Source organism: Salmo salar, chromosome 11, assembly GCF_965601325.2.
Source record: "Salmo salar chromosome 11, fSalSal1, whole genome shotgun sequence".
Lineage (NCBI taxonomy): Eukaryota > Metazoa > Chordata > Actinopteri > Salmoniformes > Salmonidae > Salmo > Salmo salar.
This window is the reverse complement of record NC_138301.1, coordinates 91943963-91969548: the sequence shown is the minus strand read 5'-3', so window position 1 is coordinate 91969548 and position 25586 is coordinate 91943963. Positions and strand designations below refer to the sequence as shown.

General features: G+C 42.1%; 4 protein-coding genes across 6 annotated transcripts; 1 reads left to right on the top strand and 3 right to left on the bottom strand.

The window, feature by feature from the left end:
• Positions 1-245: 245 nt before the first annotated feature.
• Positions 246-7011, top strand: ube2g1 (ubiquitin-conjugating enzyme E2G 1 (UBC7 homolog, yeast)). Of its 2 annotated transcripts, none has more exons than XM_014128414.3 (6): positions 246-512; positions 1005-1107; positions 4449-4546; positions 5053-5231; positions 5490-5606; positions 5810-6410. In XM_014128414.3, exons 1-5 carry the CDS (start codon positions 470-472, stop codon positions 5574-5576), a joined length of 510 nt encoding a protein of 169 aa, XP_013983889.1. In that variant the 5' UTR covers positions 246-469; the 3' UTR covers positions 5577-5606; positions 5810-6410. The 2 variants fall into 2 exon arrangements, with proteins under 2 accessions (XP_013983889.1, NP_001133097.1); NM_001139625.1 differs by having other exon boundaries at positions 341-512; positions 5806-7011.
• Positions 7012-7069: 58 nt separating this feature from the next.
• LOC106563156 (actin-related protein 2/3 complex subunit 3-B) lies at positions 7070-10114 on the bottom strand. The gene is made up of 7 exons (XM_014128421.2): positions 9960-10114; positions 9445-9544; positions 9164-9240; positions 8008-8076; positions 7709-7835; positions 7390-7484; positions 7070-7309 (listed from the first exon to the last, which is right to left on the bottom strand). The coding sequence occupies exons 1-7, from the start codon at positions 9963-9965 to the stop codon at positions 7247-7249; spliced, it is 537 nt and encodes a 178-aa protein (XP_013983896.1). The 5' UTR covers positions 9966-10114; the 3' UTR covers positions 7070-7246.
• A 67-nt stretch (positions 10115-10181) lies between these two features.
• On the bottom strand, positions 10182-13497 carry LOC106563155 (GPN-loop GTPase 3). 2 transcript variants are annotated; one of them, XM_014128419.3, is made up of 8 exons: positions 13313-13497; positions 12745-12853; positions 12485-12652; positions 12154-12278; positions 11915-12030; positions 11652-11748; positions 11086-11214; positions 10182-10912 (listed from the first exon to the last, which is right to left on the bottom strand). In XM_014128419.3, the coding sequence occupies exons 1-8, from the start codon at positions 13358-13360 to the stop codon at positions 10850-10852; spliced, it is 855 nt and encodes a 284-aa protein (XP_013983894.1). In that variant the 5' UTR covers positions 13361-13497; the 3' UTR covers positions 10182-10849. The 2 variants fall into 2 exon arrangements, with proteins under 2 accessions (XP_013983894.1, XP_082814268.1); XM_082958142.1 differs by having other exon boundaries at positions 13224-13493.
• Positions 13498-21522: 8025 nt separating this feature from the next.
• On the bottom strand, positions 21523-23349 carry LOC100194715 (vacuolar protein sorting-associated protein 29). Its single transcript, NM_001139760.1, is given in 2 exon segments — positions 21523-22212; positions 22344-23349. Coding segments are annotated over 2 exon segments (393 nt in total). The 5' UTR covers positions 22619-23349; the 3' UTR covers positions 21523-22094.
• Positions 23350-25586: the final 2237 nt, after the last annotated feature.

The window sequence follows — 25586 nt, the reverse complement described above, 5'->3', positions numbered from 1 at the left end:
GGTGAACTCAATATTAGGAAGGTGTTCCTAATGTTTAGTGCACTCGGTGTATATCTCCATTAGGTGTGGGAATACTTTGGAACCGATTTACAACATTAAAATCACTTGGAGATTCTTTGCGTGTGTTTTTACAGTCTTATGTACAACAATAAACCAAATCATAAACAATTCGTTTTGCTCAGAAAATGTTAGGCCAAATAAAATCACTCGCACGGTTGGGTAACCCTGATGTAGGCTTGCACCTCCCTCTCTCGACGAGTAGGGCGCATGCGGTGTATCGGGATTTTGCTAGCCTAGCTGTAGGAAGCTGTACCTCTCTGTGTGAAACGATCAACCAATAAGGCCTTGCTGAAACATCGGTAACGAGCTAGCTAGGTCTCTCTCTCTCTCTCCAATTCTTTGTTCTGTTATATTTTATGTTAGCGGCAGTTCAGGTCGTTGTCTTTATAGGTAGGCTAATCCACATAAAATGACCGATCAATCATCACTGTTGCTTCGAAAACAACTGGCAGGTAAGCTAACGTTAGCTAAATTAAGCCGAGTTGAACAAGTGTAGTAGTTACCTGTTACTTGGCTAGCTTGTAATCAAATAATGTTTGTTTTACTTGTATTTAAATGTCAACGTAGCTACGGCTAGTACGCAATGCAAATTCCCAGCTGAAGTATGTTTAGCTAGCTAGTTAACGTATGACATACCATTTTGCTAGCGAGTTAACCAAGCTAGGTAACTCGCTAGCAAAACACAACACTGGTGGTAACGTATTGTTCGCTAGCTAAGACTTGTAGAAGTGTGCCATTTATGTCATCGTAGCCACACGTCAAGATCATTTCCTCAAGCTAAATAACATTAAATGTTCATTTTAACTGGTCCGTTAGCTGAATTCTAGACTTGACGTTTATGAAAAGCTTGACAACACGCATGACATGACATGGCATCAAGTAGATCAGACTTCCAGGGGTGGGTATTGGGTAATAATGTCCGCGTGTTTGTTTACTCCTTTTAGAGCTCAACAAGAACCCAGTGGAGGGATTTTCTGCCGGTCTCATAGACGATGATAACATCCATCAGTGGGAGGTGGTTGTTATTGGCCCTCAAGATACATTATTGTGAGTGTTTTACACATCTGCTGTTTGTTGAAGGCATAGCCTGGAGACCCCACGTTGAATTGCATTGGTGAAAGATGAAAAATACATGCACTAGGCATGCATACTTGCTGAGCTTGTGCACGTGTTTACATGATTCTGCCACATGCTTCAGGTGATAGAATTCTGAACTTACTACCAGCCCTTTAAAAAGTTGGTGTACAGGGCATTGTACAGAACGTTTTCAGACCCCTTCACTTTTTCCACATTTTGTTACCTTACAGCCTTACTCTAAAATGGATTAAATAAAATAAGTTCCTCATCAATCTACACACAATACCCCAACTTATTTACATATTCAGACCCTTTGCTATGAGATTTGAAATTGAGCTCAGGTGCATCCTGTTTCCATTGATCAACCTTGACATGTTTCTACAACTTGATTGGTGTCCACCTGTGGTAAATTAAATTGATTGGACATGATTTGGAAAGGCACACACCTGTCTATATAAGGTCCCACAGTTGACAGTGCATGTCAGAGATAAAACCAAGCCATGAGGTCGAAGGAATTGTCCGTAGAGCTTCGAGACAGGATTGTGTCGCGGCACAGGTCTGGGTAAGGGTACCAAAACATTTCTGCAGCATTGAAGGTCCCCAAGAACACATTGGCCTCCATTCTTAAATGGAAGAAGTTTGGAACCACCAAGACTCTTCCTAGACCTGACCGCCCAGTCAAACTGAACAATCAGGGGAGAAGGGTCTTGGTCAGGGAGGTGACCAAGAACTCGATGGTCACTCTGACAGAGCTCCAGAGTTCCTCTGTGGAGACGGGAGAACCTTCCAGAAGGACAGCCATCTCTGTAGCACTACACCAATCAGGCCTTTATGGTAGCGTGGCCAGATGAAAGCCACTCCTCAGTAAAAGGCACATGACAGCCTGCTTGGAGTTTGCCAAAAGGCACCTGAAGGACTCATACCTTGAGAAACAAGATTCTCTGGTCTGATGAAACCAAGGTTGAACTCTTTGGCCTGAATGCCAAGCATCACGTCTGGAGGAAACCAGGCACCATCCCTACTTTGAAGCATGGTGGTGGGCAGCATCAGGCTGTGAGGATGTATTTCAGTGGCAGGGACTGGGAGACTGGTCAAGATCGAGGCAAAGATGAACGGAGCAAAGTACAGAGATCATTGATGAAAACCTGCTCCAGAGCACTCAGAACCCAGACTTGGGCGAAGGTTCACCTTCCAACAAGACAACGACCTTAAGTACACAGCCAAGACAACGCAGGAGTGGCTTCGGGACAAGTCTTTGAATGTCCTTGAGTGGCCCAGCCAGATCCCGGACTTGAACCCGATCTAACATCTCTGGAGAGACCTGAAAATAGCTGTGCAGCGATGCTCCCCAACTAACCTGACAGAGCTCGATAGGATCTGCAGAGAAGAATGGGAGAAACTCCTCAAACACAGGTGTGCCAAGCTTGTCGTGTCATACCCAAGAAGACTCAAGGCTGTAATCGCTGCCAAAGGTGCTTCAACAAAGTACTGAGTAAGGGGTCTGAATACTTATGTGAATGTGCTATTTCAGTTTATTTAATACATTTTAGAATAAGGCTGTAACGTAACAAAATCTGTAAAAAGTCAAGGGGTCTGAATACTTTCCGAATGCACTGTATGTATACCTTTCATAATGTTTCCCCTAAGGTTATTAGCCTACCTCCTCTTTCTCTCTCTTGTTGCTTCATTCCTTCCTCACTTTCAACAGTTAAGGACAACTTATTTCATTTATCTTCATTCTAATGACATCCTTGAATAATATAGGACTAGAATTTCGATGCAGGAGGCTTTCACTTCTCTTCCAGATTGAATGGTTATGGGTCTGAATAAATAACTGCTATAGCTTACCGTGCGTTCACTCTTCTTTCATACTACCCGTGAGCTTTATTGGCTGCTGTATTTAACATTCAGCAAAAAAGAGATTGCGTCCCTCTTCGAATAGCTTATTGGTATAAGTTATACCAAAAACAAATGTCCAGCAAGCTATTCTAGTCTAGTTAGTTCTGCATGGGACTCTGAGGTAAGGGGTGTTTTTTAAGGAGAGACCAGCAGATCACAGGCACTTGCGTATAGCGCAAGAGACAGAGGCTATAAATTAGGTTATTATGCATAACCCATCTTTTAATTAGCTAAATGTAAGGCTAATACTGCATTGAGTTTATTACCTTAAGAGGTAGGCTAGGAGAGCGTGCTCGCACGTGCACAGATTTAAAGCAACTATATTCGAGTGATGGGCTGTTTTAAAACGCTGCAAAAGTAATTATCTTTACAAAAAAACAAAAACAAGGTGACCCTCAAAAGCCAGATGGAGATGGGTAAATTAGACGCGCATTTGGTCTTTATATTACTGTAGCATAGACTATGTTGCAGAAAATATAGGCCTACCAATCACAATAAAAAACCGTTACCATGATGAGATGATAGGTCTCCATGCATTGTGAACTGCGCTCCATACTGAGATGGGCTGTCTGTCCCCACCCTCAGCTGTGATTTATCATGCAGAGGCCGTAGAGAAGCCAGATTTAGACATCGCATATAATTTAAGTTCCATTTCACCCCATGCTGTTCATATAAATATTTTTTTTATCATTTACCAGTTTCTCGCAGTTATTTATCCCGGGGAAAGGGACTGATTTTGGGTGGTAAATCTGTGTAACCGGTACCTGCCATTCAACCCTATTATCTATGTTACCAGAGCCTCATCTTAATCTCCTCAAACTGTTTCTATGGTGGATTCGCGGCCGCAATTTATGGAATATGCCAAAACTTTGGAGATGACAATAGGTGGCGAAGTCAGAGATAAGCCAGTGGTTTCCATCTGTGGCAAAGTTTTCCCTAAATCAAAGCTTATGACAAATACAGCTCCAGGACCAGACATAGAGGCAGCTGACTAATATTTAGAATAAAGTGTAGTAAAAAAAACATAACACAACATTAGCTAGTTAGATAAGGTTAATAAGATAGCTAGCTAGATAAGGTTAGCATGCTAGCTAGCTACACTGACAGATGTCAGTGGCCTATTTGTTGATGTTTATCAACTCCATGTGGAAATTCCCACTCCCAAGTCATGAATATGTATAAGTAGACTTCGTCATTCTTCGGAGGTAGAACCTAAATGTGCATGTCATCTCTAGGACAGGAAATGAAATGGTGGTGGCAACTTCCTCTGGGGGTGGGGGGGGGGGGGGCTTTTTTAAGAAGAGGAATTGTATAAATAGGCGGGGTTTACTTTGTGTCTGTGGTAAATAGTGACGGGCACTTAGCATCTCCTATATGAGTGACACTCATTTTCTCATCTTGTCTCTTTACAGCGAGGGTGGTTTCTTTAAAGCCTACCTGACCTTTCCCCATGACTACCCACATAGGCCTCCGAAGATGAAGTTCATCACAGAAATATGGCATCCCAATGGTAAGTGGTTTCATTGATGAATCGCCTTCATCCCTTTCTGTGCTATTTACTCTAGGCCTTGCCATGGCACACCTCCTGCCTTCATCTCCTGCTCTGTGCTTAATCTCCAGGTGGTTCTAGGCCTTCCTCTTTTGTGTTTGCCTTGTGGGTTCCATGTTGGAGCCTGTTTTGTGATTGATTTGTTTCTTCTTAGTGTGTCCTATCCCGCTCCACTTCCTTCTCTCATTGTGCTTCCTATTGGGTCTTGTTTTGTAATTTTCCACAGCCTGATGTTGCTGATGTATTCTGGGAGTCTACTGGCCAGACACCATCTGAAACAGTGGTTAATGAATTACTTTAGTTTGTTCAAAGTGTTCTCCATGTTTCAGATCCATACAGAAAAATGGATTTGACATTTGAGTTGAAGATCTTCAGTTTTGTTCCATGTGCTACACAGCTGAGGACTAAAGACCTGTGTGTTACTCAGCTGGTCAGCAATTTAGGATTCCTGTACTCCTCTCTTTCAGTTGCAAAGAATGGTGACGTGTGTATCTCCATCCTGCACGAGCCCGGAGAGGACAAGTTTGGCTATGAGAAGCCTGAGGAGCGCTGGCTGCCCATCCACACTGTAGAGACCATCATGATCAGTGTCATCTCCATGCTGGCCGACCCGAACGGCGACTCACCCGCCAACGTGGACGCAGCCGTAAGTCCCAGACATATACCCTCGCAGACGTTGTAATTCAATGAGAAAAAGCTGAAACGATGGTGCTGTTATTTTCTTGTTTTTATGGCCTCAAAACGAATTTACAGAAACGAGTGAAATGTCAGTGCTCATATAGTTTTTGACTTGTTTTTGTAGAACAACATTTTTGATAGTAGTGAGGGATTATCCACCAGTTTAGTTGATCGTAGTGCTTGCGAAGCTCGGGTTTTTAATGTACAGTTGTGTTGTGCCCTGCAGAAAGAATGGAGAGAGGATCCTTGCGGAGAGTTCAAGAGGAAGGTGGCTCGCTGTGTACGAAAGAGTCAGGAGATGGCGTTTGACTAGGCCCCCTCCCCCACCATTGCCACACACCCAGTGAGTACCTTTCTGGATCCACACAGCGCTCAGCTAGAATCTCACACTCACGTTGCACAAATTGAGACCCATTCAGTGCCTTGGCTGGATAGTACATCTTCCATTGTTTGTTTCCCTATCAGTCTTGATGCTGCTTTCATTCTCGTTTCCCTTGATTTATATTTTGTCTGCAAGCTAACTTTTTTATTTTTTTTTTTAGCTAGAATTTTAACATCGGGAGATGGATCATGTCACTCTTCAATAAAGACTTTTGCACCAGTGCTCTGCTCTTAGGAAGATGTGGAATAAAAAGCCAGCCCTTTTTCTTTAGTTGTGTAAATAGGGTTGTCTCATTTCTTCTATGTGGAGGAAAAAACATCCCCTCGTGGTTATTGCCCAGTTTTCACCTTAGACTTATTTATTTAAATAATTATGACAACTCAAGATGCATGTTTTTGTTTTGAAGAGCTTATTCTTTATTTTCAACCTGCCACTGAGCCATCTACTTTTGACTTGTCTCTTATGCAATTGGAGTTTGGAGCAATTGTGGTCATTGAAGAGATACCAACCAACAATGGCTTTCGTTGCCCCCGTTCTTTACCTATGGAAGCCCATTCCTTCCAAAGTGTTCTGCAAAGTCCTTTCTCTCAAAAGGGTTAATACACTCTGCTGCCTTAAGTTGTTTCCCTGTAATCTAAGGAAACTGTCTCCAGTGATGTCTGTTTTCTTCAATTTTTGATCAATAATTTTTGGGGGATAAACAAACCTAAGAATATTAGCATGAGGAAAATATAATATTTTTTGTAATAAAGATCTCAGCTCTAATTGTATATGTAAATATTATGTACTGTATATCAGATCTCAAGTTATGTCTTTTGGTTTTCCCCTTCATGTACTTGATTTTCCTTGCTGTTAGTCTTGATTTCCTTTGTAGGATATTTTTCAGGGACGTGTGTTCTGTGTCATTTTTCCTTTACGTCTATCCTTGTAATTATTTAACCTTTGGTCACCTGTTAACATCTACAGAAAGAAAGGTAATCACTTTTCAGATGGTTGTCTTTTGTTTAAAAGTAGTTTGTGTAGTCTCAAGGATGTGAATAAGGCGATGCCAGTTTTGGTTGAATGTCCACACCAGTATTGCCATTTTCTCCTGTGGAAGCAGATTACACTAGCCCTTTGCAACAGCACAATTTCTATCCACGAGATGCTTGAGTGTTACGCAAGTTATTCATGCAATGCAAAGAATCAAAATAATGAAAGTGGTGATGGATTGTTAGAACAAGCAATAAGACTTGTAGCTCAATAGTTTAACTGATAGTAATACCTATTCACCTGTGTGGAGTGAAGACTGGCATGAGTTGTGAAATCACAGGTTTTTACACCCACCTTGTTTAACTTGAGCCCAATAAAGTTTTTAAAACAGTAATATCTTCATGTTTGACAACGTAACCACTTCTTGATTGTGTAAGAGACCAACCGAGACATGTTTTCATAATTGTTTTATTGCATTAACCAATCGCTTAACATGATCAAAGAAGCCACCTGACAACAGTATGTATGTCCATGTACTCTTCAGTATAAAATCATCTTAGCCACACAAATGGAGGCACAAAAACAAAACAAAAATCCATCTGCCTTGCACTAGTTTAGTCCTGAGTTGTCTACTGTCCAGGAGCTGACAGGCTTTTGTTCATGAACTGTTTCTTAACAAAGCACACCCACCACTGAAAAAGAGGTCACAGTCAGGGTTAGTCCATCAATCCATTAAAAAACAAATAGTGACAGGAGCGGTCGGATGTCTCACCTTGCTGGGTTTGTCTGTCTGGGGATCAAACACACGGTCACACAGCCTCAGCCCCGTCTCCTGGCGGATCTGCTGCAGGTACGCCCTCATGGTCTCTGATCAGGAAAAACCACGGGGGTATTTAATTAGGATCCCCATTAGCTGTTGCAAAAGGGTCCACATAAAACAGATCTTGACCAAACGTAAATCACAACTGCTGGTATTACTGAATAATATACAATGCAGCCTAAAACACTAATGTACTGTTAGTGTGGCATCTCTATCAGTCTACTCAATAGTGTTACTGAAAAGATGAAATGTTATTACTGTAGTTCCTTACCTTCTTCCTGCTTGTTGCTGGGCTTTGCATACATGGCGTTGAGAGGGAAACCAGGTTCTCCAGGGATGGGGAAGTTGGTGATGCCCAGGGTGTACATCTCCTTCTCTCCCTGACCCCTGGAGCTGCACTGCAAATAAACATAAGAATTCAGGAGGGGAGTTCACCATACAAAACAAATCATGTCTTTGAATTGTTCAGAGGACCCAACATTCCATATCACTAAGGGAGGGGGTCATTTGGAATCAATAGCGATTTACTTTATTAGAAAAGCCTGTTGGCAAACAATTTGATTTTGTTACCTTCTGTAGCTTCTTCAGGCATTCAGAAATGTACAGGGTGACGTAGATCAGTGTCCTGTCTGCCTCGTTCTGGGGAGAAAATAACTCCAATGATACACCAAGCCTTGTGAGCGACAGACTTAAGTCCATAGTAATGAGAATACTGTATCTGTTGTCTAATGTCAACATGCTGTGTCCAGGGTTGTCTCGGGCAGGGGTTCACAGACTCTCAAAATACTTTTTTATATTTACAAAATATTACTAAAACAAAATCCAAGGGATCCGTGGAATAAGTTTAGAGCAATGGTTTTCAAACTTTCAGCTTGAGACCACTTTTCCCTGACAGAATTTCTGAGGGACCCCATTTTCCTCATGACCCTATCACACCCCAATATTGTTATGTCAGCAAATAACCTTCAATTCATTACGTTTTAATCTCTTATCAAAATTAAAAGAAACCATTGACTGAATCAAATACAATATGTACTTGTAATTTTCCTCCACTTGTAGCTTGTGGGCGCTACTTTCAGAACTACTGCCTAGAAAGTATACAAAAGTACTGGAGAATCCCTTTAACCCTGGGCAACATGGGCCTAGGAGGCTCACAGGGATATTGGTATCCACTACAGTACTCCAATTATACATTTGATACTTTTTATTCTGCCAATATTTGTTTATTTTATAAAACAGTAAAGTTTTCTTTCTGCTCCATGACAAAATTAGTAGAATTGCAGGAAATTTGCAAAACGTTCTCTATGGCAAAAGGTGTGCTTTTAAAATGTTCCGAAGTCATAGTAAAACTCCTTATATTCGCTCGAGTTATGTTCCGATTATGAAGGGTCCCTGTTGAATTTGCTATCAAAAAGTTTGAGTACTCCTTGTGGGTGTATGAGAGCAGATCCTAGTTTCAGTCACTGCCTAACTAAGCGCTGCTAACAGAGCTATGAGAAGACTATTGCCAAGGGAAATATTCAGAGAAGCAGGCTAGGGCACGCGGGATACCACAGGCCAAACCACTGTAGAAAGAGGGGAGGTACTGTAAAAACATGAACTTCCTTATAACATGTAGTCTACTCTATTATACTCAGACAGCATTCCATAAATAGCAGATGACCAGTTCCATTTTTAACAGTCGCCATTATGTTAAACAAAATTGCACATTTCAATGTTGCCGTACCTTGATTTCATAATTCTTAAAGAAGACATTAGCTTTGAAATAGTAGATGGCCTCCTCAATGATGTCTGAATCTTTGGCTGAAACAACAAAGACGAGTTGAAAATAGAGTAGGATTATAAGTAGGATATCTAAAACTTGTTCATATCACACAATAACTTTGTACATTCTTGTAGGCTATTTTCTAAACCCCATGGATGGAGTATGGTAAATTAGGGAAGAATGTTAACACCAGCTCTTTAAAGTTTGTCAATAAATTGTTAAATATGCTAGCTGAAACATACTCTCTTTCGCTGCAGGGCCCTTGAATTGGGTTTTTAGTGGCAGCATAGCCATGTTCCCCACCATCTTGGTGTCCCCATCCATCAAGCCAGAGTGGTACGCCTGCAAAGGAAAATGAAACAGTTGATACATATATAATGATGAACATGAGATTATCTTTCTGACAAAATGAGAACGACAGCACTCTACTGGATAGCGGTCAGAGCTATAGTTACTAAACTAGCAGAGTAGCTAGCAGCTAAACCCACCAAACTACTAACTCCATTGGCTGCATAAATTAACATGTCTCTATTTTACCGGTTTTCATTCAATTGGCAACTACAGACTAATACCAAGCAATATTTTTACAATTTCGTTGCCACGTTATTTTGGGTGATCCAAAACATTATTGTTAGACTGAAATGACTAACGTTAGCTAATTAGAAAATGCTACAGTCGATACAGATTGAGGAAGATACAAATAATTACATTCCAGCGAACACATTTAAGAGGTGGTCATAATATTGTATTTACTTACCGGCATTTTGAGAGATTAATGTAATCTTTCAGCCTCAGCAAACTAAAAATGTAAGCGTTTGTCAGGACACTACTGCTACTACTAGTGCTGCTGCTTCCGCCTGTCCCACCCAACAGACTTGACAGGAAATAGACCAACGAATAGAGACGCGGTGTGTACTATATGAATGACCACAAGGTTGCGCAATTGATCAACATTTTCATCGCAATGAATGTCAGAACGTTGTTTTACAATAGTTTAATTACATTTACATTTAAGTCATTTTTTTACAATTACAAAAACATAATCCAGATATTCAACAAGAAACGTTCTTAATTTCCATTAAATTCTGCTTACAGTCAAAAATCAACAGGTCACGTGGTGGTGCTTCACAGACAGGGATGGGGAGGGATTGGGTGAAATTGAGAACACCTTCCTAATATTGAGTTGCACCCCCCTTTTGCCCTCAGAACAGACTCAATTCGTTGGGGCATGGACTCAAAAGCGTTCCACAGGGATGCTGGCTCATGTTGACTCCAATGCTTCCCACCATTGTGTCAAGTTGGCTGGATGTCATTGGGTGGAGGACCATTATCGATACACATGGGAAACTGTTGAGTGTGAAAAACCCAGCAGCGTTTCAGTTCTTGACACAAACCGGTGCGCCTGGCACCTACTACCATACCCCATTCAAAGGCACTTAAAATGTGTTTTCTTGCCCATTCACCCTCTGAATGGCACACACACAATCCATGTCTCAATTATCTCAAGGCTTAAAAATCCTTCTATTACCTGACTCCTCCCCTTCATCTACACTAATTTAAGTGACATCAATAAAGGATCATAGCTTTCGCCTGGATTCACCTGGTCAGTCTGTCAGGTGCACTTAATATTTTGTAATGTATATAATCTCAGTCCTCTTTGTCCTGGAAGAAATCATCATAATTTGTGTTGTCTGGCTCCTCGTCAGGCTCCTTAGGAGAGAGAAAAAAGGAGAGCGAGTGAAAGGTTTTGGTTAGTTGGAGAGTCGACTTAGTAACTTAGTACATTATTTCCCAAAACAGGATTAGAGTTAGTCTGCTCTACTAACCTCTAGGGCTAAGCATACATTTCAGTCCACAAAGTAGTGGATTTGTCTTGTATTTACCTTTGGCTCTTTGAACTCCAAGTCTTCTCCGTACTGTATGGAAAAGTCGATGTGCTGAAGCACTATGTTGATACCTTCCTCGTCTGTGCGATCAAAAGGCAGGAATCTCACCATGCTGTAGTCATCAATCTAGAAAACACAAACTAGGGATCATGACTTATTTATGGACATCAGTGCTGCATTCTCTCTATGCACGGTTGTGTACGGCATAGGGCTGTCAAACGATAAAAACATTGAATCGAGTTAATAGCACGATTGTACGTGTGAAATAGGACCAATTACCCACTAAATTATTATTATTATTTGTCAATTCTGAATTTGCTCAAATTAAGCTGTAATTGAAGATTTTTCATACAAAAAACGTTACAAGACCCTTGCCGTCTTGATTTTGTCGAAAGGAACGATTAGCAAAATTAGGCAAATTGAGAAAGCATACTTTCTTTAACCTCAATGTCAACTTGTTTTTACATTGCATTGTTGTTTTTAGCTGTATAGACGTATTTTAGGATGTTTTCAGTGTATTTTGAAAGCTTTCAGACAATGCAATTAATTACAATAAAACTTACCAAACCACAGATGGCTTTGGTCAGCTTCTTGAACTTCTTGCTCCTAATGGTGACAGAGTTGTCCTCCATCATTGAGTACATGTCAGGGTCCAGGTACCTGCATGGCGAGAGCGGGATGTCAGTGCCAGCCAATACAGATCCGCTAAGCTTGTGCATAGGATGCATTCAGAGCCAAACACACACACAGACATAAAACCAGATGGACATAGACCACAGCAACAGATACACATAAAAAGGAGGAATTCCAAAATTCGGACACCTACTTTTCTATTTCCTTCTTGGCCTTGGGACTGAGCAGGTCCATTTTGGTCATGATGTTGACGGTTGGGATCTCCAAGGACACCATGGCACTCAACGCAGCCATGATACCAGAGATGAACTGGGTTTTTGAGACAATTGCTTTGCAATGAACTTAAAATACAACTGTTATAGCATATTATAACAACTGTATAAAAGACAGCATGGGATTGGAAATAAGATGAGTTAGCAGAGGACATATTACCTTGAAGGTCTCCACCATGAACTGTGAGTCCACCAGGAAGACGCCGCAGACACGGAATTCCCACTGCTGGAGCTGCTCTACCAGCTGCCTCATCACAGGGAGGTGTGTGTAGAGCTCGATTTGACCTGCAGACATCACTAACACCGTCATCATCGTCATCAATACCATTCTCACCACATCGCCTTCAGCACAAACTTCTCAACCGCCATCACCATCATCGTCATCATGGTCAACATCAAAATCAGATCCATATTATTCACTTAATCTCCATCATCATCATCATCATCATCCAGGTCACGTTCCTTGCCCTCCTCTATGAAAAGCACCTTACCAGGACAGTCAAACAGTATGTAGTCGTCCTCCACGTGACCCAGGCTCTCCTCCAGCCAGTCAAAGTTGTTGGCAAAGTACTCCATGCAGAACACCAGCCCTCCATTTGGGCCAAACCTCAGTGACTCATCCTCCATCACGTCATCCACCATGATGAGCTCCCGGATATCTGAGGGTAGGAAAACAGCCATTAGTGCCACTTAATGTTAGAGAAACAGGACTACCACAGTATCAGAACTCCTAAGAGATGGGTTTTCTTACCTGCCATGACTGGGTAATCAAAGTGTTCTGCGGCTGGGTCTAGGTTGACCACCTGTACAGAGCGGTTTATGGCTTCTGCATGCTGGATCAGTGTAGAGCAGTAGGTACTCTGAGGAGATATATACAAACCACAGCTGACTTTATATTTCAGTGGCAAAAACATACATGATGATATGAGAACAGTGAATAGGATACATCAAGTAACAGCTACAGTACAACCACGTTATTAAAGTGCTAGATTTGCATTTCTGAAATGACAATGGCAGTGCCTGTAGTAGTTTAGACCTTGAAGTTGCAATCATTAGTGTATATATAAAAAATTGGTTGCAACTCTGTTAGCTAGCCCACTAACAATCTAGCAAGTGGTATCGCTAGATATGTTAATAATATGTGAATTGGTATTAATAGTAAAACCTAGCCTAGCCCTGCTCATTTTGCTACATTTTGGAATCGACATGGAACAACCAACAAACACCTACCCACTGAAAATAACGGTAGCATTTCAGCACAACAGGCTGTGTGGATAAATAACGTTACTTAGCTAACGTAGCTATAATCTAGTAGCTACCTTTCCACTTCCCGCGGGGCCCATCACCAGTTGAGCATAACGAGGCATTTCTGCTATCCTATCCCGAAAACCGCATGGACTGAAATGAAGTGTCGCTTAATTCTTCAAGACTAATATTGCAAAACAATGACGGCGAGTAAATGCACAGCCAACACGTTCGCGGACAGAAAACTTTCACTAACTACGGGTATCGTCTCGGGACAAAAGCTATCGTTCGAACCAGGACGAGCGGTATATTTTCACGCATGCGCACAAACAATTGTGCCTTCTGTAGCGACAATACAACTTTTACTTTTTTTATGTAACGTTTATTTAACTAGGCAAGTCAGTTAATAAGAACAAATTCGTATTGACAATGACGGCCTACACCGGCCAAACCCGGACGACGCTGGGCCAATTGTGCGCCGCTCTATGGGACTCCCAATCACGGCCGGTTGTGATACACACTGGATACCTTTTTGGATGAAGTCCACCAATAAAACCTTAACAATTTCACCTGCGCGCCGATATCTAAATATAAACGCAACATGTAGTGTTGGTCCCATGTTTCATGAGCTGAAATAAAACATCCCAGAAATGTGCCATATACACAAACATTTTGTGCAGAAGTTTGTTTACATCCCTGTCAGTGAGCATTTCTCCTTTGCCATCCACCTGACAGTGTGGCATATCAAGAAGCTGATTAAACGTCAAGATCATTACACAGGTGTACCTGGTGCTTAGGACAAATCAAATGTTATTTTAGATTGCTACAACACAGGACTGTTTTGCTAACACAGACTGGAATTCATTTAATTTTAATTGTACTTTTATTTAACTAGGCAAGTCAGTTAAAAACAAATTCTTATTTTCAATGACAGCCTAGGAACAGTGGATTAACTGCCTTGTTCAGGGACAGAACGACAGATTTTGTATTTATTATTTATTTATGTTTTACCTTGTCAGGTCTGGGATTTGATTTTGCAACCTTTCGGTTACTAGTCCAATGCTCTAACCCCTAGGCTACCTGCCACCCCGGGATTCATCCAATGGCATTGATTGGCTTCATCAATAAGTGCATCGACAAAGTGCATACACAGTAACTGTACGTACATATCCCAACCAAAAGCTATGGATTACAGGCAACATCCGCATCGAGCTAAAGGCTAGAGCTGCCGCTTTCAAGGAGCGAGGACTAATCCGGCGCTTATAAGAAATGCCGCTATGCCCTCAGACTAACCATCAAACAAGCAAAGCATCAATACAGGATTAAGATTCAATCCTACTACACCAGCTGTGAAGCTCATTGGATGTGGCAAGGCTTGAAAACTATTATAAACTATTTTCCTACAAAGGAAAACCCAGATGCGAGCTGCCCAGTGACGTGAGCCTACCAGACAAGCTAAATGCCTTTTATGCTCGCTTCGAGGCAAGCAACACTGAAGCATACACGAGAGCACCAGCTGTTCTGGATGACTGTGTGATAACGCTCTCGGTAGCCAGTGTGAACAAAACCTTTAAACAGGTCAACATTCACAAAGTCGCTGGGCCAGACGGATTACCAGGATGTGTACTTAAAGCATGCACAGACCAACTGGCAAGTCTCCCTGACCGAGTCTGTAATACCTACATGTTTCAAGCAGACCACCATAGTACCTGTGCCCAAGGAAGCGAAGGTAACCTGCCTAAATGATTACCGCCCCGTGGTACTCACGTTGGCAGCCATGTAGTGTTTTGAAAGGCTGGTCATGGCTCACATCAACAGCATCCTCCCGGACACCCTAGACCCACTCCAATTCGCATACCGCCCCAACAGATCCACAGATGATGCAATCTCAATCGCACTCCACACTGCCCTTTCTCACCTGGACAAAAGGAACACCTATGTGGGAATGCTGTTCATTGACTACAGCTCAGCGTTCAACACCATAGTGCCCACGAAGCTCATCACTAAGCTAAGGACTCTGGGACTAAACACCTCCCTCTGCAACTGGATCCTGGACTTCCTGAAGGGCCGCCTCCAGGTGGTAAGAGTAGGCAACAACACGTCTGCCACGCTGATCCTTAACACTGGGGCCCCTCTGGGTTGTGTACTTAGTCCCCTTCTCTATTACCTGTTCGCCCATGACTGCGTGGCCAAACACGACTCCAACACCATCATTAAGTTTGCTGACGACACAACAGTTGTAGGCCTGATCACCGACAACGATGAGACGGCCTATAGGGAAGAGGTCAAAGAACTGCCAGTGTGGAGCCAGGACAACAACCTCTCCCTCAATGTGAGCAAGACTAAAGAGCTGATCGTGGACTACAGGAAAAGGTGGGCCAAACAGGCCCCCGTTAACATCGACGGGGCTGTAGTGGAGTGGGTCGAGAATTTCAAGTTCCTTGGTGTCCACATCACCAACAAACTATCATAGTATACCAAGACAGTCGTGAAGAGGGCACGACAAAACCTTTTCCCCCTCAGAAGACTGAAAAGATTTGGCATGGGTCCCCAGATCCTCAAAAGGTTCTACAGCTGCACCATCAAGAGCATCCTGACCGGTTGCATCACAGCCTGGTATGGTAACTTCTCGGCATCTGACCGTAAGGCACTACAGAGGGTAGTGCGAACAGCACAGTACATCACTGGGGCTAAGCTTCCTGCCATCCAGGACCTATATATTAGGCGGTGTCAGAGGAAAGCCCATAAAATTGTCAGAGACTCCAGTCACCCAAGTTATAGACTGTTTTCTCTGCTACTGCACGGCAAGCGGTACTGGAGCGCCAAGTCTAGGACCAAGATGCTCCTCAACAACTTCTACCCCCAAGCCATAAGACTGCTGAACAATTAATAAAATCGCCACTGGAAAATTTACATTCCCCCCCCCCCTCCCTTTTGTACACTGCTGCTACTCACTGTTTATTGTCATGCATAGTCACTTCACCCCCACCTACATATACAAATTACCTCACCTAACCTGCACCCCCGCACACTGACTCGGTACCGGTGCCCGATCCCCTGATGATTTTGTACGTTTGCCCACTGACAAAGAAATGATCGGTTTATAATTTTAATGGTAGGTTTATTTGAACAGAATATCAACAAAAAAATCCAGAAAAAACGCATGTCAAAAATGTTATAAATTGATTTGCATTTTAATGAGGGAAATAAATATTTGACCCCTCTGCAAAACATGACTTAGTACTTGGTGGCAAAACCCTTGTTGGCAATCACAGAGGTCAGACGCTTCTTTGTCAGTGGGCAAATGTACAAAATCAGCAGGGGATCAAATACTTTTTTCCCTCACTGTATAACCTCATTATTGTTATTCTTATTGTGTTACCTTTTTATTATTACTTTTTATTTTAGTCTACTTGGTAAATATTTTCTTAGCTCTTCTTGAACTACACTGTTGGTTAACAGCTTGTAAGTAAGCATTTCACGGTTAAGTCTACACTTGTTGTATTTGGCCCATGTGACAAATAAGGTTTGATTTGATTTGAACCACAGACCATGTGTAACCACGCCAGCCCAGGAACTCCATATCCGGTTTCTTTACCTGCGAGATCGTCTGAGACCAGCAACCCGGACAGCTGATGAAACTGCAGTTTTGTACAAACTGTCAGAAACCGTCTCAGGAAAGCTCATCTGCGTGCTCATCGTCCTCACCAGACTCTTGACCTGACTGGTCAGTGGTTTGCTGATGTCAACGTTGTGAACAGAGTGACCCATGGTGGGGTTATGGTATTTGTATTTGTACTTATTAGGGATCCCCATTACTCTTCCTGGGGTTCAAACACATTAAGGCACTTACATTACATATAAAACAAAAAATAAAACAGTACACCATAACATTAATACACATCTACAATACAAAATGTATAATACCCGGCACAGCGAGAAGAGGACTGGCCACCCCTCATAGTCTGGTTCCTCTAGGTTTCTTCCTAGGTTCCGGCCTTTCTAGGGAGTTTTTCCTAGCCACCATGCTTCTACACCTGCATTGCTTGCTGTTTGGGGTTTAAGGCTGGGTTTCTGTACAGCACTTTGTGACTTAGAATTTGTGGATAACTACAAATACCTAGGTGTCTGGTTAGACTGTAAACTCTCCTTCCAGACTCACATCAATCATCTCCAATCCAAAGTTAAATCTAGAATTGGCTTCCTATTTCGCAACAAAGCATCCTTCACTCATGCTGCCAAACATACCCTCGTAAAACTGACCATCCTACCAATCCTCGACTTCGGCGATGTCATTTACAAAATAGCCTCCAATACCCTACTCAACAAGCTGGATGCAGTCTATCACAGTGCCATCCGTTTTGTCACCAAAGCCCCATATACTACCCACCACTGCGACCTGTACGCTCTCGTTGGCTGGCCTTCGCTTCATAATCGTCGCCAAACACATTGGCTCCAGGTCATCTACAAGACCCTGCTAGGTAAAGTCCCCCCTTATCTCCGCTCACTGGTCACCATAGCAGCACCCACCTGTAGCACGCGCTCCAGCAGGTATATCTCTCTAGTCACCCCTAAAGCCAACTCCTCCTTTGGTCGTCTCTCCTTCCAGTTCTCTGCTGCCAATGACTGGAACGAACTACAAAATCTCTGAAACTGGAAACACTTATCTCCCTCACTAGCTTTAAGCACCAGCTATCAGAGCAGCTCCCAGATCACTGCACCTGTACATAGCCCAACTATAATTTAGTCCAAACTACTACCTCTTCCCCTACTGTATTTATTTATTTTATTTATTATTTTGCTCCTTTGCACCATATTATTTATATTTTAACTTTGAACTTTCTTCAAATTATAATTCTACCATTCCAGTGTTTTACTTGCTATACTTTATTTACTTTGCCACCATGGCCTTTTTTTGCCTTTACCTCCCTTATCTCACATCATTTGCTCACATTGTATATAGTCTTATATATATATAGTGGGTCTTATTTTTTGTCTACTGTATCATTGATTGTATGTTGTTTTACTCCATGTGTAACTCTGTTTTTGTATGTTGTCGAACTGCTTTGCTTTATCTTGGCCAGGTCGCAATTGTAAATGAGAACTTGTTCTCAACTTGCCTACCTGGTTAAATAAAGGTGAAATAAATAAAAAAAATCAGCTGATATAAGAAGGGCTTTATAAATAAATGTAATTGATTGATTGATAATACCACCATACAACAATATTACAATATACGTGTGTGAAGAGTGTGTGTGCTAGCGCTTGTGTGCGTATGCGTGTTTCTGTAGATTTGTGTCTCTCTTCACAGTCCCCGCTATTCCATAAGGTGTATTGTTACCTGTTTAAAAAAATAATAATCTGATTCTACTGCTTGCATCAGTTACCTGATGCGGAATAGAGTTCCATGTAGTTATGGCTCTGTGTAGTACTGTGCGCCTCCCATAGTCTGTTCTGGACTTGTGAAGAGACCTCTGATGGCATGTCTTGTGGGGTATGCATGGGTGTCTGGGGCTGTGTGCTAGTAGTCTAAACAGACAGCTCGGTACACTCAGCTTGTCAACATTTCTTACAAAAACAAGTAGTGAGTAAGTCAATCTCTCTTCCACTTTGAGCCATGAGAGATTGACATGCATTTCATTAATGTTAGCTCTCCGTGTACTTTTAAGGGCCAGCCGTGCTGCCCTGTTCTGAGCCAATTGTAATTTTCCTAAGTCCCTCTTTGTGGCACCTGACCACACGACTGAACAGTAGTCTAGGTGCGTGCGACACTTGTTGGACCTGCCTTGTTGATAGTGTTGTTAAGAAGGCAGAGCAGCACTTTATTATGGACAGACTTCTCCCCATCTTAGCTACTGTTGTATCAATATGTTTTGAGCATGACTGTTTACAATCCAGGGTTACTCCAAGCAGTTTAGTCACCTCAACTTGCTCAATTTCCACATTATTCATTACGAGATTTAGTTAAGGTTTAGGGTTTAGTGAAGGATTTATCCCAAATACAATGCTTTTAGTTTTAGAAATATTTAGGACTAACTTATTCCTTGCCACCCATTCTGAAACTAACTGCAGCTATTTGTTAAGTGCTGCAGTCATTTCAGTTGCTGTAGTAGCTGACGTGTATAGTGTTGAGTCATCCGCATACATAGACACACTGGCTTTGCTCAAAGCCATTGGCATGTAGTTAATAAAGATTGAAAAAAGTCAGCTACCCTGGGGAATTCCTGATTCCACCTGGAATATTTTGGAGAGGAATCCATTAAAGAACACCCTCTTTGGTCTGTTAGACAAGTAACTCTTTATCCACAATATAGCAGGGGGTGTAAAGCCATAACACAAGTTTTTCCAGCAGCAGACTATGATCAATAATGTCAAAAGCCCCACTGAAGTCTAACAAAACAGCCTCCACAAACGTATCAATTTCTCTCAGCCAATCATCAATCATTTGTGTAAGTGCTGTGCTTGTTGAATGTCCTTCCTTATAAGCGTGCTGAAAGTCTGTTGTCAATTTGTTTACTTTAAATTAGAATTGTATCTGGTCAAACACAATAGTTTCCAGAAGTTTACTAAGGGTTGGTAACAGGCTGATTGGTTGGCTATTTGAGCCAGTAACGGGGTTATGGGCAGGCATAAGCTACAGACAACAAACGCAATTGCATTTTATCGATGGCAATTCGTGAAGAGAGCCAGAAGCCCATTGTGAGTTCTTTTAAGGTATCTGTGATATCTGTATTCCCAATCATGTGAAATCCATAGATTAGGGCCTAATGAATTTATTTCAATTGACTGATTTCCTCAAATGAGCTGTAACTCAGTAAAATATTTGAAATTGTTGCATGTTTTGTTTAATTATTTTGTTAAGTATATATACACACAGAACCAGTCAAAAGTTTGGACACAACTCATTCAAGGATTTGTCCATCTTTGTTACAGCCTCGAGGAGTGTTGGGTCATTGTCCTGATGAAAACCTAGTGATATTCCCACTTAAGTGCAAACCAAAATGGATGGTGTATCGCTGTGGTAGCCATGCTGGTTAAGTGTGCCTTAAATTCTAAATAAATCACTGACATTGTCACCAGAAAAGCACCATCACATCTCCTCCTCCATGCTTCACGGTGGGAACCACACATGCGGAGATCATCCATTCACCTACTCTGCGTCTCACAAAGACAAATCTCAAATTTGGACTCATCAGACCAAAGGACAGATTTCCACCGGTCTAATGTCCATTGCTCGTGTTTCTTGGCCCAAGCAAGTCTCTTCTTTTTATTGGTGTCTTTTAGTAGTGGTTTCTTGCAGCAATTCGACCATGAAGGCCTGATTCACGCAGTCTCCTCTGAACAGTTGATGTTGAGATGTGTCTGTTACTTGAACTCTGTGAAGCAGTTATTTGGGCGGCAATTTCTGAAGCTGGTAACTAACGAACTTATCCCCTGCAGCAGAGGTAACTCTTGGTCTGCCTTTCCTGTGGCGGTCCTCATGAGACAGTTTCATTATACCTTATTTACATAAGTATTCAGACCCTTTGCTGTGAGACTCGATCTGTACCTCGACACAATCCTGTCTCGGCGCTCTACGGACATTTCCTTCGACCTCACGGCTTGGTTTTTGCTCTGAAATGCACTGTCAACTGTGGGACCTTAAATAGGAAGGCATGTGCCTTTCCAAATCATGTCCAATCAATTGAATTTACCACAGGTGGACTCCAATCAAGTTGTAGAATCATATCAAGGATGATCAATGGAAACAGGATGCACCTGAGCTCAATTTCAAGTCTCATAGCAAAGGGTCTTAATACTTATGTAAATAAGGTATGTTTTTAATACATTTGCTAAATTTCAAAAAATAACTTTTTGCTTTGTCATTATGGGGTATTGTGTGTAGATTGCTGGGGAAATTTGGTCATTTAATCCATTTTAGAATAAGGCTGTAATGTAACAAAATGTGGAAAAAGTCAAGGGGTCTGAATACTTTCCGAAGGCACTGCATGTTTGAAAGCGCTCAGGGCAGTTATTGAAGCTTCAGTATTGCACAATTTTTGTTCTAACCTAAATTTTGCCATGTTTACATCTATGCCTTTGTCATCAGGGTTCAACCAGTGGGAAGATGACCTGGAGTTAGAGGAGATGAGTGAATGCATGAGCTCACTGTTCATGGGGGTGATGACTTATTCACTAACTTATCAGATACATGACAGCAACGCTCATTTGTTGTCACGGTGTTTTTACATGTAGTGACATTTTCTATAGGGGTTAGTCTTACAATTTAATAACAACAAGTGGCTGAAAGTGAAATGGGATTTTTATTGTGGGGGGAAAAAATGAGTGAGAGAACGCCCACTACAGGAAGATAAAGGCCATGGAGTTACACGTACTTACAGGACATTTTACATCCCAATACGTAAAATTTAAAATATTTATTTGAATGACATTACGCAAACTCGTGACCTTATTGCATTCTCTACAGACACCAGATGGTGGGTCGAACACAAGCAAATGCTGATGAAATAAACAATTTTATGCATTTCTTTATAGAGTTAAGTGGCAAACACAGTTATGGTACAGCATTAGCATTGTGGTGACCAGTGCTTGACTTGGACTGAAATAGGTTCCAGTACTCATTTTGTGTGCTGGTACTGTTTATATTTAGGTGCAGGAGCTCCACAATACTTTGGCGCTATTATTCTATAAGAGGAACAGGAGCTCAAGCAGTAGAACATTTGAGGTGCAGATACTCAGCTCCAGTTAGCTTCTGCCCAAGTCAAGCATTAGTGGTGACATAGTTGGAGCTGCAGGTAGAAAGGAATGAAACGATACACTTAGTGAACAACAGAACCCCCTACTTCAGCCCTGGTTTTAGGATTTCTTGTACTCAATCCTCTCCACTTTTACGTCATCTCCGATGAGCTGGTAGACGTACGTCACCACTGTGGATGCTTGGATGTCCATCAATACAAAGGACGGGATGATGTTGCTGAGGAGAAACCAAACAAAAGAGAGGAAGGCTTATCAGTTTAATGCTAGCGGTTAGCAACTTACCAAGTCACCTGCTAAATGACCCAATAAATATATGAACGGCTTAATGTGTAAAAATGCCGCCATTACCTTTCCAGTGCGTTGTAGGCTCCAGTTGCTGAGCCGGGGTTGATGTAGAACTTGTTCTCGTTTTCGAAGGCCTCGAACTTGTGCGTGTGTCCAGAGATGAGGATGTCGACGTCGAGCTGCCTCTGCAGCAGGGCCAGGCTTGCCATGTCCCCCCAGGGGATCACCTGGTGCCCATGGATCAGGCCGATCTTAAACTGACCTACTGTCACCACCTTCTGCTCCGGGTAGTTCAGGTTCTGTAGGGCAGAGAAGGCCAACAACACACTACAGTTCATCCACTGTTCTAACCCATTAAAGGATTACATATACGTTTAAAGATAATGGATCATGTAATAAAGCAGAAGGGAAGCAGATACAAAAACCTCATCAAAGTCTCCCCTGACGATGTGTACATCCCCAGCCAGGGTCTTCAGGTAGTCATAGCTCTCCTTGGTGCAAAGGTTGCCTGTACAGAGGATGTGCTGGATTTTGCCTGGCACTAGCAGCTTCTTGAACTTGGCTGGTAGGGTGTTGCATCGGTGGGGGATGTGCAGGTCACCTAACACCAGGACCAACTGGCATCAAACAGTGGATGGAGAGTTATGTTAGCAACAGTTACGGGAGGGGGCTCAGTCATACTTACGAAATGTAGGCTGTCAATTAGGGTGATATTAAGTTTGGAATATACCATTTCAGCTCAGTCAACTCAGGAAATTAATTGAAATTCAACATGTGACTTGCACATTTTCAACAGGTCTGTTGTATTGAATGTCAATTCATCAAATAAATACCACAACATTAGTCATTGAGTTGGATGATCACTTTTTTTGCTTTACTATAATTGTATGTTCTCTTAGGTAGGGTATATCAATACTCCATCGTCATTAGCGCTGGAAGAGAAGATTGTGTTTTGCCAATTTGGTCAAGGACTAAAGCTTCTTGTCCCCTTAGGTACAAGGTTATCCCCATGTTTGGATCAGTTTGTCTGACCCGCGACTAATCAAAATAAGCCTTGTTTCAGACAAACAAGAAAAGTGGTTTATTTTTGGTACTTCTACCCCTTTTTCATGATAGCCAATTGGTAGATACAGTCTTGTCCCAACCCTGCAACTCCCATATGGACTCGGGAAAGGAAGGAAACACCGTCCAGTTGGCAACCGAGGTCAGCTTGCAGGCTCCCAGCCTGCCACAAGGAGTCACTAGAGCATGATGGGACTAGTAAATCCCGGCCGGCCAAACCCTCCTCTAACCCGGATGATGCTGGCCCAAATTGTGCACCGCCTTATGGGTCCCCCGGTCACGGCCGGCTGTAACACAGCCTGGGATCGAACCCGGGTCTGTATGACGCCTCAAGCACTGCGATGCAGTGCAGTGCCTTAGACCGCTGTGCCACTCGGAAGGCCCAAACAAGAAAAGTTTATTGATTTTTCCACACCACAATCAGTCATCAGAAAAGTCATCTTACATCACCATGAAACCAGCCCAAAAGGTCAGTGCATCCAAACTCCATAATCACAGACTATAGCTACAGTTGAAGTCGGAAGTTTACAAACACCTTAACCAAATACATTTCAACTCAGTTTTTCACAATTACAACTCAGTTTTTCACAATTACAGACATTTAATACTAGTAAAAATTCCCTGTCTTAGGTCAGTTAGGATCACCACTTTATTTTAAGAATGTGAAATGTCAGAATAATAGTAGAGAATGATTTAAGTCAGCTTTACTTTCTTTCATCACATTCCCAGTGGGTCAGAAGTTTACATACACTCAATTAGTATTTGGTAGCATTGCCTTTAAATTGTTTAACTTGGTTCAAACGTTCCAGGTAGTCTTCCACAAGCTTCCCACAATAAGTTGGGTGAATTTTGGCCCATTCCTCCTGACAGAGCTGGTGTAACTGAGTCAGGTTTGTAGGCCTCCTTGCTTGCACAAGCTTTTTCAGTTCTGCCCACAAATGTTCTATGGGATTGAGGTCAGGGCTTTGTGATGGCCACTCCAATACCTTGACTTTGCTGTCCTTAAGCCATTTTTCCACAATTTTGGAAGTATGCTTGGGGTCATTGTCCATTTGGAAGACCCATTTGCGACCAAGCTTTAACTTCCTGACTGATGTCTTGAGATGTTGCTTCAATATATCCACATAATTTTCCTTCTCATGATGCCATCTATTTTGTGAAGTGCACCAGTCCCTCCTGCAGCAAAGCACCCCCACAACATGATGCTGCCACCCCCGTGCTTCACGGTTGGGATGGTGTTCTTCGGCTCGCAAGCCTCCCCCTTTTTCCTCTAAACCTAAGGATGGTCATTATGGCCAAACAGTTCTATTTTTGTTTCATCAGACCAGAGGACATTTCTCCAAAAAGTACGATCTTTGTCCCCATGTGCAGTTGCAAACCGTAGTCTGGCTTTTTTATGGCGGTTTTGGAGCAATGGCTTCTTCCTTGCTGAGCGGCCTTTCAGGTTGTGTCGATATAGGACTCGTTTTACTGTGGATATAGATACTTTTGTACCCGTTTCCTCCAGCATCTTCACAAGGTCCTTTGCTGTTGTTCTGGGATTGATTTGCACTTTCCGCACCAAAGTACATTCATCTCTACGAGACAGAACGCGTCTCCTTCCTGAGCGGTATGACGGCTGCGTGGTCCCATGGTGTTTATACTTGCGTACTATTGTTTGTACAGATGAACATGGTACCTTCAGGCGTTTGGAAATTGCTCCCAAGGATGAACCAGACTTGTGGATGTCTACAACTTTTTTTTCTGAGGTCTTGGCTGATTTCTTTTGATTTTCCCATGATATCAAGCAAGGAGACGCTGAGTTTGAAGGTTGGCCTTGAAATACATCCACAGGTACACCTCCAATTGACTCAAATGATGTCAATTAGCCTATCAGAAGCTTCTAAAGCCATTTTCCAAGCTGTTTAAAGGCACAGTCAACTTAGTGTATGTAAACTTCTGACCCACTGGAATTGTGATACAGTGAATTATAAGTGAAATAATCTGTCTGTAAACAATTGTTGGAAAAATTACTTGTGTCATGCACAAATTAGATGTCCTAACTGACTTACCAAAACTATAGTTTGTTAACAAGAAATTTGTGGAGTGGTTGAAAAAAACGAGTTTTAATGACTCCAACCTAAGTGTATGTAAACTTCCGACTTCAACTGTAGGTTTCCATCCAATTAGTGAAATTGTACTGGAACTTCCTATTTCCATCACAGCTGTTGTGATTTTTCTTAATATACGGTATGACTTTACTCG

Excerpts from the sequence above, each read along its gene's own strand:
- ube2g1 (NM_001139625.1), top strand. The coding sequence starts at position 470 with ATGACCGATCAATCATCACTGTTGCTTCGAAAACAACTGGCAG. Across the intron at positions 513-1,004 it reads GCTTCGAAAACAACTGGCAG|AGCTCAACAAGAACCCAGTG; the intron begins GTAAGCTAACGT and ends TACTCCTTTTAG. Across the intron at positions 1,108-4,448 it reads GGCCCTCAAGATACATTATT|CGAGGGTGGTTTCTTTAAAG; the intron begins GTGAGTGTTTTA and ends GTCTCTTTACAG.
- LOC106563156 (XM_014128421.2), bottom strand. Across the intron at positions 7,836-8,007 it reads GCCTGAAGAAGCTACAGAAG|TGCAGCTCCAGGGGTCAGGG; the intron begins GTAACAAAATCA and ends GTTTATTTGCAG. Across the intron at positions 7,485-7,708 it reads CAGCAACAAGCAGGAAGAAG|AGACCATGAGGGCGTACCTG; the intron begins GTAAGGAACTAC and ends TTTCCTGATCAG.
- LOC106563155 (XM_014128419.3), bottom strand. The coding sequence starts at position 13,360 with ATGCCTCGTTATGCTCAACTGGTGATGGGCCCCGCGGGAAGTGGAAAG. Across the intron at positions 12,031-12,153 it reads TCATGGTGGAGACCTTCAAG|TTCATCTCTGGTATCATGGC; the intron begins GTAATATGTCCT and ends TCAAAAACCCAG. Across the intron at positions 11,215-11,651 it reads CCAAAGCCATCTGTGGTTTG|ATTGATGACTACAGCATGGT; the intron begins GTAAGTTTTATT and ends TGTGTTTTCTAG.